General features: G+C 44.1%; 1 protein-coding gene and 1 long non-coding RNA gene across 4 annotated transcripts; one reads left to right on the forward strand and one right to left on the reverse strand.

The window, feature by feature from the left end:
* Nucleotides 1–1,098: 1,098 nt before the first annotated feature.
* On the forward strand, nt 1,099–6,652 carry tmem106a (transmembrane protein 106A). Of its 2 annotated transcripts, none has more exons than XM_066698660.1 (8): nt 1,099–1,243; nt 1,851–2,051; nt 2,363–2,426; nt 2,523–2,676; nt 4,235–4,375; nt 4,672–4,712; nt 4,992–5,045; nt 5,151–6,652. In XM_066698660.1, exons 2-8 carry the CDS (start codon nt 1,868–1,870, stop codon nt 5,284–5,286), a joined length of 774 nt encoding a protein of 257 aa, XP_066554757.1. In that variant the 5' UTR covers nt 1,099–1,243; nt 1,851–1,867; the 3' UTR covers nt 5,287–6,652. The 2 variants fall into 2 exon arrangements, with proteins under 2 accessions (XP_066554757.1, XP_066554756.1); XM_066698659.1 differs by having other exon boundaries at nt 1,132–1,293.
* A 321-nt stretch (nt 6,653–6,973) lies between these two features.
* LOC136743269 (uncharacterized) lies at nt 6,974–14,428 on the reverse strand. Of its 2 annotated transcripts, none has more exons than XR_010815385.1 (5): nt 14,206–14,428; nt 13,206–13,290; nt 9,830–9,905; nt 7,962–8,041; nt 6,974–7,430 (listed from the first exon to the last, which is right to left on the reverse strand). It is a non-coding gene; the product is annotated as an uncharacterized LOC136743269 (long non-coding RNA). The 2 variants fall into 2 exon arrangements; XR_010815379.1 differs by having other exon boundaries at nt 14,216–14,417.
* Between the last annotated feature and the right edge of the window lie 3,218 nt (nt 14,429–17,646).

Here is a 17,646-nt window from a genome sequence, read left to right on the forward strand (position 1 = left end):
TCTCGGAACTGCCCCGGGACATATGTCAAGAAAATATCATCCAGGTTCGGGATGGCTCCGAAACTCCTTTGAAATATTGCTTGTAAGCTGAAAAGTCTATACTGTTACTGGAAGTGCTCATTGGGGTGCCTGATTCACTGGGATCCAAAGTGTTTCTTCAACTGAAGCATTGTACCTTAACAATGGGCTAAATTGTTATACAGTTGAATGAGTTACTCAGAAACCAGCTGTATGTGCACTGTATGTGTTTGTGTAAACCTGAAAAACCTGTTGTGATTCACACACAAACATATGAAGAAACAAGTCCCAGGATGCCAGTAAAACACACTGCCAGGTTTGCTTGCAGTGCAAAGTCTTTTCTGTTTTCAGTGAGGCCATTTTCTGTTGTTTCTGCAGGTTACCTTCAAGTTTGAAGTTTGCACAGTTTTCTTTTGTAGCACACATTTCTATCAGGGATTTAAATTTAAAAAATAAAATTGATGTGACACTTTGGAGAAAACGGCGAAAGGTATTATAGTCACATTAAACATAAAACATACAGCACTAACGTGTCTGTGTGCATCTTAGTTTGAATATTGTTGCAGTTGTTTGTTCCAAAGGTGTGAACAGTGTATTTTTATACAAGCCCCTCCATCTGGTTTGTGATTTTTCACTGAATTTATTTATAGATGCGCTGTGTGGACATTCCTTCTGTTGCTTCCTGTAGGTTCTAGCTAGACCATTCAAGCTTTAAGTTTGGTGAGCCAAGGATAATCAGACTTTCATGTCCCACTATAGGGTCTGCTCCCATGCACAATTAAATCTGCACCTGCCTGTGTTAATGGCAGAATACATATAAAACATTTCATTGAGAGCTTTTATTGAAAATGTCCCAAATTCCCCAGGCCCTTCCTCCATTAAATACTGTTTCTGTTCCCGTTAAATTAGCTATTCTATAAAGAAACACTTATTTTAAAGAATGGTGCCGATTAACTGGAAGATATAAACGATATTTTATAGAAAATCTATGGTTTACAATCGATGGTGTGCTGTTCCGTCTCTTTCCTGGAGGGGGCAGTATTGGGACCTACATGCTTCGGGTAATGCCGCCTCCGGAGGGTCAGCTGACGCAGAAGTAGGAAGATTTGCAGAAAGTGCGCAGATGACTTTCGGATTGAGAGGCGGTGCGCTGCCATATAGTACCAGAAGTAGCTGAGATCTGGCTTTGTTTTGGTTTGGATTTGTGAAATGACACCATAGCACGGTAAGCAAAAGAAGAAGAACATGACAAAATGGAGGGAAATGTTAAAAACGGTAATAATTATAATAAGTTTCAACTAAGCATGCTTTGTTTCGAGACGTATTGTTAAATGCATTGTTACAAAGCTGATGGTTGCGTAAGATCGTATTCTTACTCATTATTATTATGTTTTACATATTTAATATAATGTAATCCTTCTCCTAGTTTAAGCTTTATACATCGAACTGCCTAGGAAGTCTAAAGGTTACTTTGTTTTAGTGAAACGGAATAACATGTTCTGCATATAGGCACTTAGACAATTATGTCCACGAATGAATTCGCTTGATTATTGCCATAAATTAATCGCAAAGCCGTTTTATATGAACATCATAACGACTCTTAACTGTCCCACTGTTGTAAAATGACAGACAATGACAATAAACTGTACTTTACAGCTGCATAGAAACAGAAACGAGCCTTTAAGGAACAGCAAAGGTATGCAGCTGTCTGTCCAACACGGTCCAAGTTGACTCCAGACCATCCTGATAAAAGAACTGTCCCCTGGGAAACTGCCCTCCATCTTTGTGACGCCGGTGTGCTGGAGTTCTCAGTGTGTGTGTTGTCTTCACAGGCGGCCAGACAGTGCTGATGGGGGTTTCTGTGGGAAGTCACAAACACCCTCCGGAGGAAAAGGAGCCCATCCTGAGCCAGGGAAGGCGCTACTCCCGCAAGGAATACGGCACCATCAACGGGGAGGTGGGGGGGGGTAGACACCATAGCGATGACTCCCTGGACTGTCCCACCTGCCAAGGCACTGGCCGAATCCCCCGAGGTCAGTCTGTCGGTCTCTGCCTGCCTGTCTCTGTCTTTAAGGTTCCTGCAGGAGTCTCAAACTTGGCACAGCGCTAGGCCATGAGAGTTTCTCCGGAAACTAGACTCTTCCAGTGAGTTAGTGCTGCGCGCTGAGGTCAAACTCCCGCTCAGATTCGTACTGCTGTCTCGGAGCGGAAGTTTGACCCCGCACTCCTGCCCCCTTTGAGAGCACCCCTCCGAGTGCCCCGTCTGCACAGCTCCCTCCGGCAAAGCGAGAAAACTGCCAGACATATTTTCCCCTCCCATTTCTATCCTCTTCTGTCTCCACAGGGCAGGAGAAACAGCTAGTGGCGCTGATCCCCTACAGCGACCAGAGACTCAAACCCCGGCACACGTAAGACCTCAGACACATACCTTTATGACACAAGGACGAGGTGCCTTTGGCTGCTAACTGAGCACTCCTTTAAAATGTGTGTGTCTGTCCTCACAGGAAGCTGTACGTGTGTATATCTGTGTTCCTGTGCCTGCTGATCTGCTCCCTGTTCCTGTTTTTCCTGTTCCCGCGGAGTGTGTTTCTCAGCTCCGTCGGACTGCAGTCGGTCTACGTCTTCTACGATAAACCCCATGTCAACATGACCATCACTGTGAGTGCTGGCCCTATCCCGTCAGGGGGATTGTCTTAAAGGTCTTATCTGTCATCTGTAGGCTGACTATTTAATTTTATTAAATATAATTATCTTTTCCAATCCCAGTCACAGCATTGTCTAACTTATGCGAGGTTATTCATTTTAGCTATTTATTTTCATTGTTAAGCACCAGACAAATACTAATTTCAACCCTTTTCAGCGATCGTTTTGTCCCAGTGCAGAGTTACAGTCTCGGATTGGCATATTATACACAGATCAGCCATAACATTATGACCACCTGCCTAATATTGTGTAGGTCCCACTTTTGCAGCCAAAACAGCCCTGACCCGTCGAGGCATGGACTCCACTAGACCTCTGAAGGTGTGCTGTGGTATCTGGCACCAAGACGTTAGCAGCAGATCCTTTAAGTCCTGTAAGTTGCGAGGTGGGACCTCCATGGATCGGACTTGTTTGTCCAGCACATCCCACTGATGCTCGATTGGATTTAGATCTGGGGAATTTGGAGGCCAAGTCAACACCTTGAACTCGTGATTCATCAGACCAGGCCACCTTCTTCCATTGCTCCGTGGTCCAGTTCTGATGCTCACGTGCCCATTGTAGGTGCTTTCGGCAGTGGACAGGGGTCAGCATTGGGCACCCTGACTGGTCTGCGGCTATGCAGCCCCATACGCAACAAACTGCGATGCACTGTGTGTTCTGACACCTTTCTATCAGAACCAGCATTGACTTTTTCAGCAAATTGAGCTACAGTAGCTTGTCTGTTGGATCGGACCACACGGGCCAGCCTTCGCTCCCCACGTGCATCAATGAGCCTTGGCCGCCCATGACCCTGTCGCCGGTTCACCGCTTTCCTTCCTTGGACCACTTTTGATAGGTACTGACCACTGCAGACCGGGAACACCCCACAAGAGCTGCAGTTTTGGAGATGCTCTGACCCAGTCGTCTAGCCATCACAATGTGGCCCTTGTCAAAGTCGCTCAGATCCTTACGCTTGTCCATTTTTCCTGCTTCTAACACATCAACTTTGAGGACAAAATGTTCACTTGCTGCCTAATATATCCCACCCACTGACAGGTGCCATGATAATGAGATTATACAGTGTTATTCACTTCACCTGTCAGTGGTCATAATGTTATGGCTGATCGGTGTATATTGAGCAGGGTTTCGCAAAGTGCGGCCCTCAAGGATGTTTGGTGCGGCCCCCCAAAAGTCAATCTTCAACTTCCCTTTTCTGAACCTTTGCTATATTGTTACACTTTCTGAAAATGTTCTGTTACACATTTTGACATGTCTTTTGGGGGAAAATAATAGAACAATTAAAGTTCATAAATGTATAGGAAATAAAAAGGTATGATTTGGGACATATTTCGTTTTCATTGGTGGTTCATTTTCTACTGCGGCCCCCCATTCCATGCAGTCTCCACAAATTGGCCCTCCATCACCAGACATTGGGAACCCCTGATATAGAGGGATACATTCTTTGAGGTATTGACCTTCTTTTGACAATTTTTTCTCCCATTTTTGTCTTTCCTCTTTGGGGTTGGATTCTCTCCAGAATATGATCAATATCACCAACGACAACTTCTACGCCATCCACGCCACCGGCCTTGACATCCAGGCGCTGATCCTTGAGACAGTGGCGGGAAAAGTAAAGATCGCCAACGTCACCATGGTGAAGCCCCGCTCCACGGTCCAGGTGAGGTTGAGGAGGTAGATCCTACCTGTGACTTCGGTGGAAATCGGTGGAAAATAGTGGCTGCTGATGAAGGCTGCAATGCAATCTGGCTGTGGAGTGAGATGACTGAAGTAGATGGTAGAGAAAGAAGTGACTGCTAGCTGAGCTCTTACAGTTTTTCATTTTCCTTTCTTTCTCAACCAATCACAACTGTAGAGAAAAGCCACGTCTTAAATAATAATATTATAATAATAAAATAATAATGCCATTGTCATTTTTTCATCCTTACCATCCCTTATTTGCTTTCTTCTCTACAGTACATCTACACTGTTGAAGTCAGTTTGGAAGCAGGCCTTTAGTAAGTATAGCTGCACCTTGCTGACATGTTCGGTTCAGATGTTTTCCGTGTAGCTCTGTGTCTCTTACTCAGCGCTCCGATATTGAGCTGTGTCAAGTGCCTGCGGCGGTCTGGGAGTCCGCAAGCAAAAGGGAGTCAGGCAGGCACAGTTGATTCCCTGGGGACCTGTCTGTGTCTGTATGTGTGTCGATCTGTGTGTGTGTAGAGCAGGACCATTTATCCATTGTGAGTTGACTTGCATTACCGTTGGGTTAAGACGGCCTGCTCTCTGTCTTACAGCAATTACTGCACCTCGGCCACCATCAACATTCACACCTTGTTCCTGCACCTACAGTGAGTATGGCTCTCCTCTGTTCCCTGATCAGACACAGCCGTTGATCAGTGCGGGGACTGCAGACTTCTAACACTGTGCTGTGTCTTATCCCTCCTGTCTCCCAGGATGACCATGAACGCATCATATCTGGCCCATTCTGAGCAGCTTTCCCTGGAGACCTATGAGTACATAGACTGTGGGACCAACACCACCACCCCCCGCAAATTTGACCCCTCTCCGGGGGCCTGGCTGGTGGTGTGAGGGACAGTGGGCCGTAGGGGCGTTCTAGCGTCCCGCTGGCTGTGCTGCCAGCAGTCCAGCTGAGGGATTGGTAGGTCTGGGCTGCTCCTCTGCTAAGCAGCAGGATTCTGCAAGAGATTGTTTTATTTGTTTTGTTTTTATGAACTTTAACAATGTACGTTAAAAAAAAAAAAAAACATGCTACATTTCATATAACTAGACAACATGCTCTCCAGCCATTCAATTAACATTACTAGGTACGTGCTAACACACTATATGTACGGTGTATGTCACACTGTTATTCTATAGATCCGAATCCTTTCTCTTGCAGTTTTGCACACGGTATCAATGCCAATGGACTAGGTAATTAAAGGGACTGTGCAAAGATATGACAGAGTGCTTTCATCATACTAGACTGCACTTGCATGTATACTTTCGGCTTGCCTGTATATTAAGCATACTTCATTAATGCTTTTGTGCACCAAGGTATCCTGGAAGTGTAATGGTGTGTCCTAGAGCCTTCCTTTCCATTTTGTGTGTATCGACTGGGGTCTGGGGTCTGTTATCTTGAACCTCCAGAGAAAGATTTTTTAGAAAAACTGACATCTGTGGGTCTGTCTAGTAAGGGCTCTCTCTGTTAAGGCCCCACTTTCTGTAACCTGTGAGCATTAAAAGTAAGATGCATTCCTGGTTGATTACTACAGTAATTCACCTGACACACTTGTTGACTGATTGTGTGTTTATCTGTTTTCCACTGTGGAAATGCCAAAATTCACCGCTTTGGAAAAGTCACCAGGGTGCAACTGTAGTTCATGATAAAGACCACTAGATGGCCAGCATTCTCTAATCATGTCGTCTTCATTTTAAGCTATCCCTCTACAGCCCCAGTGTGTGCTCTCAGATGGTAAAAGATTTTAGGGACATGGGGTGGCATGGAGATTAACATGTCAATCTGTATTTTACTGTGATTTATCTTTTTATAATGGTGAACTACACTTGTATTAACTGTGAAGCTATCCTGTGTTACCAGTTCTTCTTCATATGGTGTCTGCAGTCCCTTTGTATTTTCAAAATACCCATTGTCATGTTAATGCAAGTAATGTAACTGCTTATTCATTTAACTCAGGTGTAATTGAAATCTCCACTCAACACCCGAGCTCTGTAGCTTGTCAGCGTGAACACTTTGAATGGGATTCCTAGCGTGCATTTTTCCTCTGATCGTTGTAGAAAGTAGGTTAAGTCATTTGTCTTTTTAATCCACCACAAGCTCAGTAGTTCAGTACACAGACGTGTAATGCACAATTGGATTGATTTGTGTCATTCTGTGTTCCAAAGAAGGCTCTTATGAATTAACAAAAAATAAAAGTTTTGTTTTTGTTTTTTTCTACTCCCTTTGTCTGTGGATGTGCTCTGAATGACTGTAATACCTGCACAGGTCGGGTGCTGTTCAAGAGACGCGCGAGTAACTTTGTTCTAACCAGGGGCCCTGCCGCAATGTGCTTTGTGTTCCAGAGGAGGTCAGCTCAGAAGAACAGTGTCTCGGGGGAGTGAATGTTCAGGCCACGTCTCAGTTCAAACGTTCGACCGTAATGAGTGGTTCTTCTATCATCAGCCACCCTCCCTCCTCTCTCTTGAAATCAGATCCTTCCATTATTGCTATTGCTAATTGCTATTGTTTCCTGCTCAGGAAAAACACAAATATGATGAATATATCATCAGTGATCACAGACTTTAATCTTCAGACTTCAAATTGGATGGGAGGAAGTAAAGAAATACATAAATAAAATGGGAGAATCTGTATCCAGTTTGACCTTATCCGTGGGGGGGGGCAGGCCACCGCAGTGGGAGGCTTTTCACACCTCTTACCCCAGCAGCCGGTGAGGGCAGGGGAAGGATAAACAGAGCTGTAGATTACAGAGCGCTGCGGGGGCTGACACATCCACACTAAGATTGAAGAGAACGTCCTGCAGTGGGAGTGATGTACGATTTTAATACTCCTGCACTGGGACAGTGGTGGAGAAGGTTCGGGGGGAATTGAGATAAATGGTTGCATGGATCTGTATTGGAAATGATGTGGTAGAGAGCTGGGGACACCCCCCCGATGAAGAGTAGAATGGCTGGTGGGCAGATGTGCTTCATCACCACTGCTGGGAATACTGTAGGGACTGGAACAGAGAGAACAACAGGGTCCTGTGTGAGACCTGCATTGACACTCATGTTATTGTTTTATTACACCAATTTATATTATAGTATTACTGTATTATATTTCAGGTTAGAATAGTAAAACATTAAAGCTGCTTATTGTAAGGTCTAATTAGGGAAATAAGTGCAGGTAGGGATCAATTTTGGGGTGGCTAAAGGTTATGGTTTGATTCCCCCTGAAAATGTAGACTTGGGTTTAGGCTTAGCTTGTTTAGACAGGGCTCGTGGGTTGGGCTGCAGATTTTAATGGGGGCTACCGCTTAATTGTTTGATCATTGCCAGCTTGGGGAAATGTTAAGGTTAAACCAGCGATACAGGTGAAGATTTATGGTTACACTGAGGGTTGTGTTAGCGTTAAGTTTTAGACTCCTTTAGCTAGAACCCAAAATAATGAGAACTACAGTCTGTATCCTGATCTGAGGTTAAACTGTCTGGGAGTTTGTTGTCTGTTTTCTGTGCAGTAGTTTCCGGTGGGCGTGGGGGGCAGTACTCACAGTGTATCTGCAGTCTATCTTTGCGCTGTACGGGGGGGAGCAGGAGCGGTCAGCTGTGCTGCGGACACCGGGTTTCTCCTCTTTGAGAAAAGCAGAAGAGAGATCACAGACAGCCGAAGCCAACAGTCATTATATGTGTGTATTTTTAAATGTATGCTTCACAGCAATAGGAAGCTATTTTAATATGTAGGCTGTATATCATATAAGATGATAAGATAAGTTCTCCTGCGGGTTATGTAAGCGCATCTTCTGGAAAAGGGCGCCTGTTGTATTTCTTATGGAGGATTTTTGTCTGGAGTCCTAGAGCTTTTCACAGTGTGCAGACAAGAGGTGCTAGTAAGTGTTGTCTCTTGAGTGCCTGGAAGGCTGTTGCAGAGAGCCCCAAAGAGCCTGAAGGCATTCCTGTGTGTGTGTGTGTGTGTGTGTGTGTGTGTATGCGTATGCTCTCTGCCTGAAAAAGACCAGTCTGAGGCTCTGTGTTGTGCTGCTCAGCTCTGTTCTGTGCAGTGGAATATGGAGCAGCAGTCTGAATGGTGATCAATATTTAATGCTTCGCTCACAAATCCTGAGACAACACAGTGCGAAGGCAGCTGTCACTGCTGCGATGCTTTAGGCCCGGCTTTGGTCGCTCCTGATTCAGCAATTTACACAGCTTCAGTCTTCCTGTTTTAGTTTCCCGTACGCACGAAAGGCATTACTTTTTCCCCCAAAAAATGTAAATTTGGCTCAAACTGCTGCCGCTGAGTTAGAAACAAGTGTGTGAACTGCACTGAAAGTACGAGCTGGGAGAACAAGCTGCTCTCAGTGATTCTATTGGGATGAATTTGTTGATATGTCCAACTCCAAGGGATCATTTGGGAGAGCCAGTGTTGCAGCTCAGAAAATTAATGGAACTCTTAGTGATTTTGTGTTAGAGTTACTGGTACCTCAGCACATGGATATATTATAAATATCTTCTGTATGAACCAGAGAACTGTGTATACAACTGCAGCCCTGCAGAGAGTACTGTGGGAGACACAGATTATTGTGATTGGCTCTGGCACGAGCCATGTGATTCATAGATGGCCGCTCTCACCTGACCTTTTTACTGAATTACTATAAATGGAACTTGATTGAGTCTGTAAGCTCTGAGCAAGATGGAATTATCTCAGATTATGTATTATGTGTTTGTTTTTTAGGAGTGAGGGCATTAGAGAAGGGATTTTTATGTTTTAAAAAAGGTAGCCTCAGGCCTTGTTTTTAGACAGTTTGCAGTCAGCTTATGAGTGGTTTTGCCCTTTGGATCTTATGGTCTGTCACAGGTTATGAAGACATGAAAACATTTGGTATATAGGGCCAGATGTGTATATAACACAGTTTAATAAACATTTGGTTTTGCTTCTATGTGTTTAAATAGACTGCGTGAAGCCACTTCAGAATGTGACTACTTGTCAGTGAGTCACTCCTGTGGTTTCTTTTACGGTGCTTCTCAAAAAACGAAAGGTCATGTATTGTCTTCAGTGTTACAGATTGTAACCTGCTTTCATTCAGTCCACACAAAGCATGTTAGGGAAGTGAAATGTGTGTGTCAGAATCACTGACGTCCACATGCATTTCACAGCACTGTGCTCTTCAGAAATCCTCTTTAGTTTTCATTGGGGTCCCCCTATCTCTCCAGAAGGACTTGAATTTTTTGGAGGCTTTTGCAGTGAAGCTAAAGAGCAGCAAGATGTCGCATTGTAATACACCAGTGTGTGAGAGGGTTGACACACATAGCCCCCTCTCCACATAGGAGCATCCAAGCAGTTTCAGGTCTGGGTGTGCCGTGCGGCAGGGTTCTGTACCAAACCCTGGTGGTTAAGAGTAATGGCTTTTCTGGGAATACATACCTGGCTCCTGAAACTTCCCAGGCGGCTGTGATCCGCGCTCCTCTTTCGCGCCGGTGTCTGTGCAGGCCTTCTGACTCTGCGGGAGAGGGGATTAGGATTGTGTGTGCTGTGTGGGTAGGCAGGGGTTGATATCTCTTCCCCTGCATTATTCATGTTCGGGGAGCTGGGGCTTCTCTCTCCCTGCCAGGTTTGAAAATCACAATCCCTTCACCACCACAAACCCAACCTGCTGATTCCCCCCGTAATCTACAGGAGCCTTTCTCCATTCAACTGTGCCTGCTGTCGAACCCCTGGGATGACAATGGCCTGGATTGCAGCTAAACCGATCACCTCTCCCACCACCTCCACCTTCTTCATTTAATCCCACATTAAAGGGTTAAACGGCCCTCTTTCCTCAGAAATGAGTCTGCATCCTGTTACATTTCTGCCCCAAGACTCCTTACAGATCAGCAGGCGAGAGCAAATGGTGTTTTCCTACACTGTAGCTAAAGCCAATTCTGAGCTGTGTTTCTGTTCTTCCTCCAGGGCGATACGCTGTCACTCTCTGCAGTTCTGTGGTTTTATTGTTCCCCCTTTCATTGTTCTTCACCCTACACTATAATTATTTAGTTACCACCCTTGATGTTTATATAATGTTTGTTTATAAGAGTCGCCATAGTCTTAAGGTAGTGAATGGAGGGCAGGATGGTACAAAAACACAGCAAGAGAAGAGTAAGATGTTGTCAGATTTGAAAAGAAAATTATGCTGTGTGGAAAATCCCTCTGTGTCCAGGAGGTTCTTTTCATCATGTTTACACTGTGTTATCCGACATTCAGAGAAGTCCTTTTGTGCCCTGTTATATAACAATCACACTGGACAGAAAAAAACATGAATGCAGATTACCATCTCCCCGTTGCTGTTGAAGGCAGATGACACTACACAGAGACTGAGTGCGCTTCGAGGTGTCTATTAATATTGTCGAGCCTGAAACTGATGAGAATAATTTACCTAATGAGAGCGTTTGGATTCTGTCAGCCGTTCTTATAGTCTGACTGCTAGCTGGAATCCAGTACAGGGAGACTTGGCCCAGGGAGACCATGTAACACATTTCACAAAAAACTGAAACAAAAAACTAAAAGAAAAGAGAAAAGCTGAATGCACAACTCAGCTCTTCATACTGAGCCAACGCATGCATTAAAAAAACATTTCCCGGTGCATAATTAAATGGGGCACCTTCTCCTACAAAAGCTCTGTATTCTTCAGGGCCCTGCTTGCTAATGATGCACAGAATATAGCTTGGGGGGGCTGTTAACTTTTCAGTGGTAGTCGAAAAACACGTTAAACACATACTGAGAGCCCAGCATGTCTCAGAAGGACCAGGCTAAAAAGAAAGTCAATAATTTCTACAGAAAAGACCCCTCTGGGCCCTCACCCCTTGATTAATAATTTGATATATCAGTTTGATATATATTTTTTATACTTCATACAGTCAGACTTTAAAATAAGATCTGATTTTGATGTTTACAAATTTTGCCGTTTGAAAGTAAAGGATTAAAGCTAGGTATAAGCCTGTATTCATTGCCATGAACAATGTGCACAGAATGACAGTGCTCTTGAATAAATTACTACTTGCACAGAAGTCAGGGGCCCACATAGTAATTAGTCACTTAGCAGAGGCTTTTGTTCAAACTGACTTCCAGAAACAAGGAACTAAACAGTGCGTACAAAGAAATAAAAATGCTGCTGCAGATTCACTTACAAATGTTTATCTCGTCAAAAGTAGAGAGCACAGGGAGGTTGGAGCTCAAAGCATGAATATTACTATTATTTCTTTATTAGCAAACCCCCTTACCCAGGGCGAATTACAGTTTGCATATGATGACCACAGCCTAAACCAGCCTTCATGCGTAACGTCTTAAAAAATAAAATACATGGATGAATACATTTGTTCTCTGTGCTACTGAGACAAATGTTTGCCTTTTTGTAAACAGGCTGACGTGACTGACTTTGACAATCGCTCAGGAGGAAGCTACCCAGCAGGATAATCTGTCTGCCTGTTGCGCTTCTACACGTGAGTTTAATAACAATCATACGCCGCCCATAAAACACAGTGAGATGAAGAGGAGGGTCTAATGACAGCTCTATTGCAGCTCAGCGTTGCACTTCCTCAGGGCATCCTGTCAGTGCTGTCCTTGTTAGAGTGGGGTGCGGGGGTGGACAATCTTGAGCAACAAAAGTCACACTCAGGTTGGCAAGAGGTACTTGAGATGATCTTGTGCTCACTTTGCATTCCATTCTCAGGTGCTAATGACCTATGTGGTGGCACTTAGCGCCAGTGCTTCAGCTCAGACCAAGCCTTATCAAGGAATTCCAGATATGCATGAGATCTGTTGGGTTTCTACAGAGGGCGGCTGTTATAGTGTGCCCTGTACTGTGGCATCTGTTTTGAGGGCTATGAAGTCACAAAAGAGTCTGCATTCTTCCCCACCCCTTGGACATGCTGTTATCAATCTCCTTGCGACAGCAGCAGGGTTTGAGTTTATTAGTTTGAAATGTGTTAGATAGTTTAATTATATGTCAGACCTTTCAACCCTGCTGTGTCACAGTATCCCTTTTCTTTGTTCCTCTTTTTCTCACACAAGAGTGACCACACTGCGGTCAATATTGTTGGAATGTTGTACCACATTTCTTTCCCCTGCATTCCTAAAGACTTTCTCTAAGCCCTCGACCTCGCTCCTCTGGGTCATGAGACGGTTTAACTGTTAAGAGTCTGCCTTTTGAGCATGTCAGTGTTCAGGGATGCAGATTGACCTGGGCAATGAAAAGGTACTGTATAAGATAGAAATTAAATAAATGACTGACTGAGTTAATGATTGGATCAAACGCAAGCTGTCCTTGTTTTCCTCCAAGATGATCGGCCAACCTGTCAACGTTGCAACACTACATTACGATACTTATGATACATCTGGAAAACCTTTTTAATTAATGTCCCAAGTTGTTTGTAGCTAGTTACACATATTATTGTTTTTTTATTCTACTTTTAATTGCTGCAAAGCACTCAAGATGCGATAAACATAAGGAGGCGTATCATAATGGTGATACGGGTGCATGCTATACTCTCTTTAAAGCTGGAATGCATGTGATATTACAGAGCTTTCTGTGCCAGAACCTGAGCTGCTTCTCCTGGTGTTTGGTGTAGACAGTGGATGTACTATCGGTATCCAATCTGAGCCTTGGCAGGACAAGCAACATACTAAAATGTTGTGGTTGTGCTTGTGGCACGGGGAGAGCTGTACAGACTGAGCCATTGAACAAAAGGTGTAATCAAGAGACAACCGTGTTCTGAACTGAGGTGGGATGGGGGAGTGTTCCAGTATGAATAATTCATCCTCTTACCTGCTTGGTCCTGGCCATCTTCCGATCCAGCGCGGCCTGCCTGCGGCGAGCTTCCCAGTGCATGGCTGACATGTTACACCACCATCTGCAACAATTGCACCGGTCACCTAAAACCCCAGTGTCCTGCTGCAGCTAGAGTAACCCAATAGCTCTCCTGTTCACAATGCACCCAGCGTTTCATGACTGACAAGCACAACAGCCTCTGTTTTCATGTCAAGGATGAACGCTGATCCTTTATCAAGCTCTGATTTATCTGCGTAATTATGTTCACTGTATCTTGCACCGGCTTAATTTATTACTGCCCACATCCCCAGCCTGTGCCATCAGACCATCTTGATTTGAATACCCTTTTAATACCAACCCCCTCTTGACTTTCTCAGGCATATGCCGGGAGATTTCTGTGTCTGATTGCAAGGGGCTGCTTGCTCGGTGGCAGCTCATTTCCTTTGCCAGACCTGCGAGGTATTAGGGAAAGTTGAGGGAGGGAGTTGCTGGTGGTGAATGAATGAATGCTGCTGCAATAAGAGCATTACATCAACATACCTCTGTACTGTCAGTTTGAAAACACTAGATAGCTGATTTGGTCTGAATGATTTATGGTTCTTTCAAAGCGCTTCATTGAATTCCACCTGCACTATCTGACTTGTGTCTCCACAGACAGCAGGTTTGCATCCAGTGTCTGAAATCCCTCAATCACTTTTCTAATTTCCCCCCTTGTAGTTTGCAGTTTACATTTTTCACATTCTTTAAAAATTACATGCATTACAGTTTTGCTCAATTTTCTGTTCTGCCTATTTATTTTTTTAATAACACAAGATGCACATACATATTAACAGCTTTCAACTAATTCGCTCTAGTCGCTCTAGATTGTATAGTATTTTGCATGACTGTATCATTGCTTACATGCTTTGCGCCATGTGACGTTGAGCAGTTTGTGTCAATCCAATGAATAACGAATACAACAGATTATGCAATTATCTCAATATCGAAGTATACATACATGAACTTACTCCACACCCTGGTGTACGGAGACAGCCGGGAGTCTCGGCTGATCAGTCTGACGGCTGTGGGAAGTGAGGCTCGTCCCGGCAGCGGCCGTGTATCCCAGCGCTGCGGGGGAGCGCGAGCCGCCCCGCACACACCGCGCTGCAGGTTGCTACGCAACTGGACGCGCAAACTGGCCCGAGCGCCGCGTCTGCGGGAAGAGCATCCGGCTGCGGGGCTGAGAGGCTGGCCGTGCAGACGGGCGGTGCGGTCTGAAGTACGACGTTACCATATGGGCAGAATAAGGGCGTTGTGGGCACTGGTTTAAAACACAAAATAGCAAATGCATAAGAATAACCTATACAATATTCTGGGGATCAAAGAGAGTGTATATCGGATTCCCCCCACGTGTTGCTTTTATTATTATTATTATTATTTATTGTAGTTTTTCTATATTTCTTGTAGATTCTTAACCTATATGCAATGTATCTCCATTAGTCATATTTTTTATTTTATACTATTTCATATAAGCTGTGCTGTTTCGTTCCGGGGGTTGTTCACCTTGTGTAACCTGCTATAGAGATTGCAGCCTATAATGGAAATGTCAAGGCATGACTAGAACAGCCCACAGGCGCTCTGCCGAAATACCAGTTTTTCCTTTTCTTTTACAGTTTCCAAGATCCTCCCCTCAAACACTGCTGATTGCGGCCTTTCATGACTGTTTCAGATAGTACAGAAAAAGCTGCTTATTTGTTTTCCTGGCTCTTGATAACATTAGAGCCACACTCAGATCACCAGTTGTTGCTTCTCTCAGAGAGCAGGGTGGTCTTAATCCCCGCTGATGAAAGTATGATTCGCGTTAATCAACAAAGCGAGATTCGTTTTCAGACGGCTATTAATATGAATGGAGTTAAGGCAAATCTATATCAGCAGCCTCGTCTAATCAGTCCATGTTCTTGCAAAAGACACGAGGGGAAATGTGTTAGGTTGCTTGCAGCTGGCATTGGGGGAATTTAAACCCCTGATATCTGGGGTGCTCAGATTAGACACCTTTAACACAGCCGACCAGCACCGGCGGAACAAGTCCCCGTCTTTATGAATAAACCATGCATTGTGTTCCGTGTCAGCTGGAGATGTGTTGTACAACTGTGAGAAAGAAAACACGTCTTAAACTGGTCCCGGGGGGCTTCCCAAAAGTCTTAATTTCCCACCATGAGCGTTTTATTTATGCGCCAGCATATGCAGGTGTTGCACGTAATGTGCGTAGATTTTTTAAAGATGAAATGGGATTAATTGTAGGGAGTGAATGGGTCTCATAATTGGCCATTTATATTCGTGTGCAGCGGGTAAAACATCACACGGGGGCGCAAGAACCCAGTGATTCCAGTGCTGTGCGTTTCAACCCCCCGGGGCGGCAATCCAGTGACTTACTTATTAAACCAACACTTACTTTTATATTATGCAGTTATTTTATATGATTGCATAAACATTTTACTTACTATATCTTATCGCCTATTTTGTAATCACTAGTGGGCAAATGGAGTACAAATGGAGTGTTTTTGTTTCTGGCGATGCTGGCACGCCACTGTGGACAATGAATTCAGAGCGGAGTCGTGTTCATCTGGCCCTAATGTGTCTGGGGTTGCAGTGCAATCTTGTCTTTTCATTCCGAACTTTTTACTTCACTTCACAATCTGATTTAAGAGCCTCTTTTTCCACTTGCTGGGTACAGACACTGGCTCCATACTCCCATAGCATCTATGACTTATTATTTGCAAACTCAAGTTGTTGTGATGTCTGAGTGTAGTGATGCGGACGCAGGTTGTGAGGTATCGCAGTAATCTTAGTTTAATTGGCCAGTTTAGTTTATTTTCAGGTTGGGATGCAAATGCAAGTGGTTGTTTCTTTGGAGAAATTGTTTACATTATTAGTTAGCCTTTGGCGTTTCTTATATTAGATATGCTAGTACTTCGGAATGAGGAAAGGATTATACATACATATCCTTCAAGCAATTATATACAAAATACCACCAACAATGAGCTTCTTGTTTCTGTTTTTGCTCCCGATGTGACTAATGGTACACGCCGCAGTGTCGAGTCTCCCACTCCTCTCCTGAGACCTGTGTCCATAACAATAGTTAATCTGCCTGCTTCTTCCGCATGCAGAGAATAGAATATCCCAGGAAGGAAAAATAGATGGATACAAAACACCTCCTTTTTATATGATAGCATTTCATTGTTTTAGTTTTTCCCAAATATCTCCTATCACCTTCTAAATGACCCAGCATTGTATGTATCACTTAACCCATTACTATAGTATTACACCCATTACATCCACTGCTGGATGAAGGTCTCGTTAAGGTGTTATATATAAAATGCGGTTTTCAATTGGAATCACTTATTAAGTCCTTGTCTTGCATTACGCACTTAATGATGTGGCACTCTTCTCAATATATTCACCCACAGATATGTTTTACTGTAGATATTTATGATTTTGTTTGTGGGAGTGTTTGTTGGGTTCTTTTTTACTCTTCATTATTGTGTGCACTAAGTGATCTTATTTTACAGTTTATATTTGTTATTTTCACTTATTAATAACCTTGTTTTGGTTACCTTTGTTCTTTATCTCTTTGATTGTTGTGAATTGCTTAGTTAAGTTATTAGCCAATCATACGCCGCCCTAGAGGCACCGAAGAGAAACCGCGTCCCTGAGTGGGCATCTCACTTACCTGTAGGTGGTTCATGGGGTGGCTGCTACCTGACCAGACAGAAGGGAATGAACAGTATCCCTGGTTGCGAGTCTCTCTCTATATTTGAGCATCTCTGGGAGAGACGCCTCTGAATCTGTTGCTGCTTACTGTGAATGCTGACATTACGGGAAGATTAGTTTTATATTAAAAGATAGTGTTTTATTAGATCCAGTATTTCTTTATGTTCTTTAGGTTGTGGTGTTTTATGCGCCCCAATTATTAGTGTATTAATTGCCTTTGTTATACTCCCTGATTATGTTTATCTGGCATGTGTTTTGCACAGTCTTCCAGCTCTGTGCATGCCAAACCAAACCTGTTGAAATAAAATGATTACGTATCTCCTGCTGTTGTGTGTTGGGGTCCGATGGAGCCTGCCCGGGGAGAGAGTCCAGAGGGGGTTGCGAGGTCCTCTGTCGCTCATCACTGAGGTGGTGTAGTGGTCCCCTGCCGCTCAGCTGTGCCAGGAGTACTGAGGACTGTACGGGCAGCCGTGATAATAAAGAACATATCTCATGCATATCTACAACTACAGACATGTTAAGAAAACAAAGGCTTTCTCTGGCTAATTTATTTTACTCCAGAGGTGTGGAAGCTGGCATTTGCTGGAGACGGCGCGCCCCCTGTATGAGAACACAGGGACAGGATGCTTTGTGACATGCTCGGGTGACGTCACAAGGGGGGGTGCTCTAATGGTCCTGCTCACTCCAC

Source organism: Amia ocellicauda, chromosome 3, assembly GCF_036373705.1.
Source record: "Amia ocellicauda isolate fAmiCal2 chromosome 3, fAmiCal2.hap1, whole genome shotgun sequence".
NCBI lineage: Eukaryota > Metazoa > Chordata > Actinopteri > Amiiformes > Amiidae > Amia > Amia ocellicauda.

Coding starts and splice junctions, on each gene's coding strand:
- tmem106a (XM_066698659.1), top strand. CDS start 1,272: ATGGAGGGAAATGTTAAAAACG. Junction 1,294..1,850: donor GGAGGGAAATGTTAAAAACG/GTAATAATTATA, acceptor TTGTCTTCACAG/GCGGCCAGACAGTGCTGATG. Junction 2,427..2,522: donor AGACTCAAACCCCGGCACAC/GTAAGACCTCAG, acceptor CTGTCCTCACAG/GAAGCTGTACGTGTGTATAT.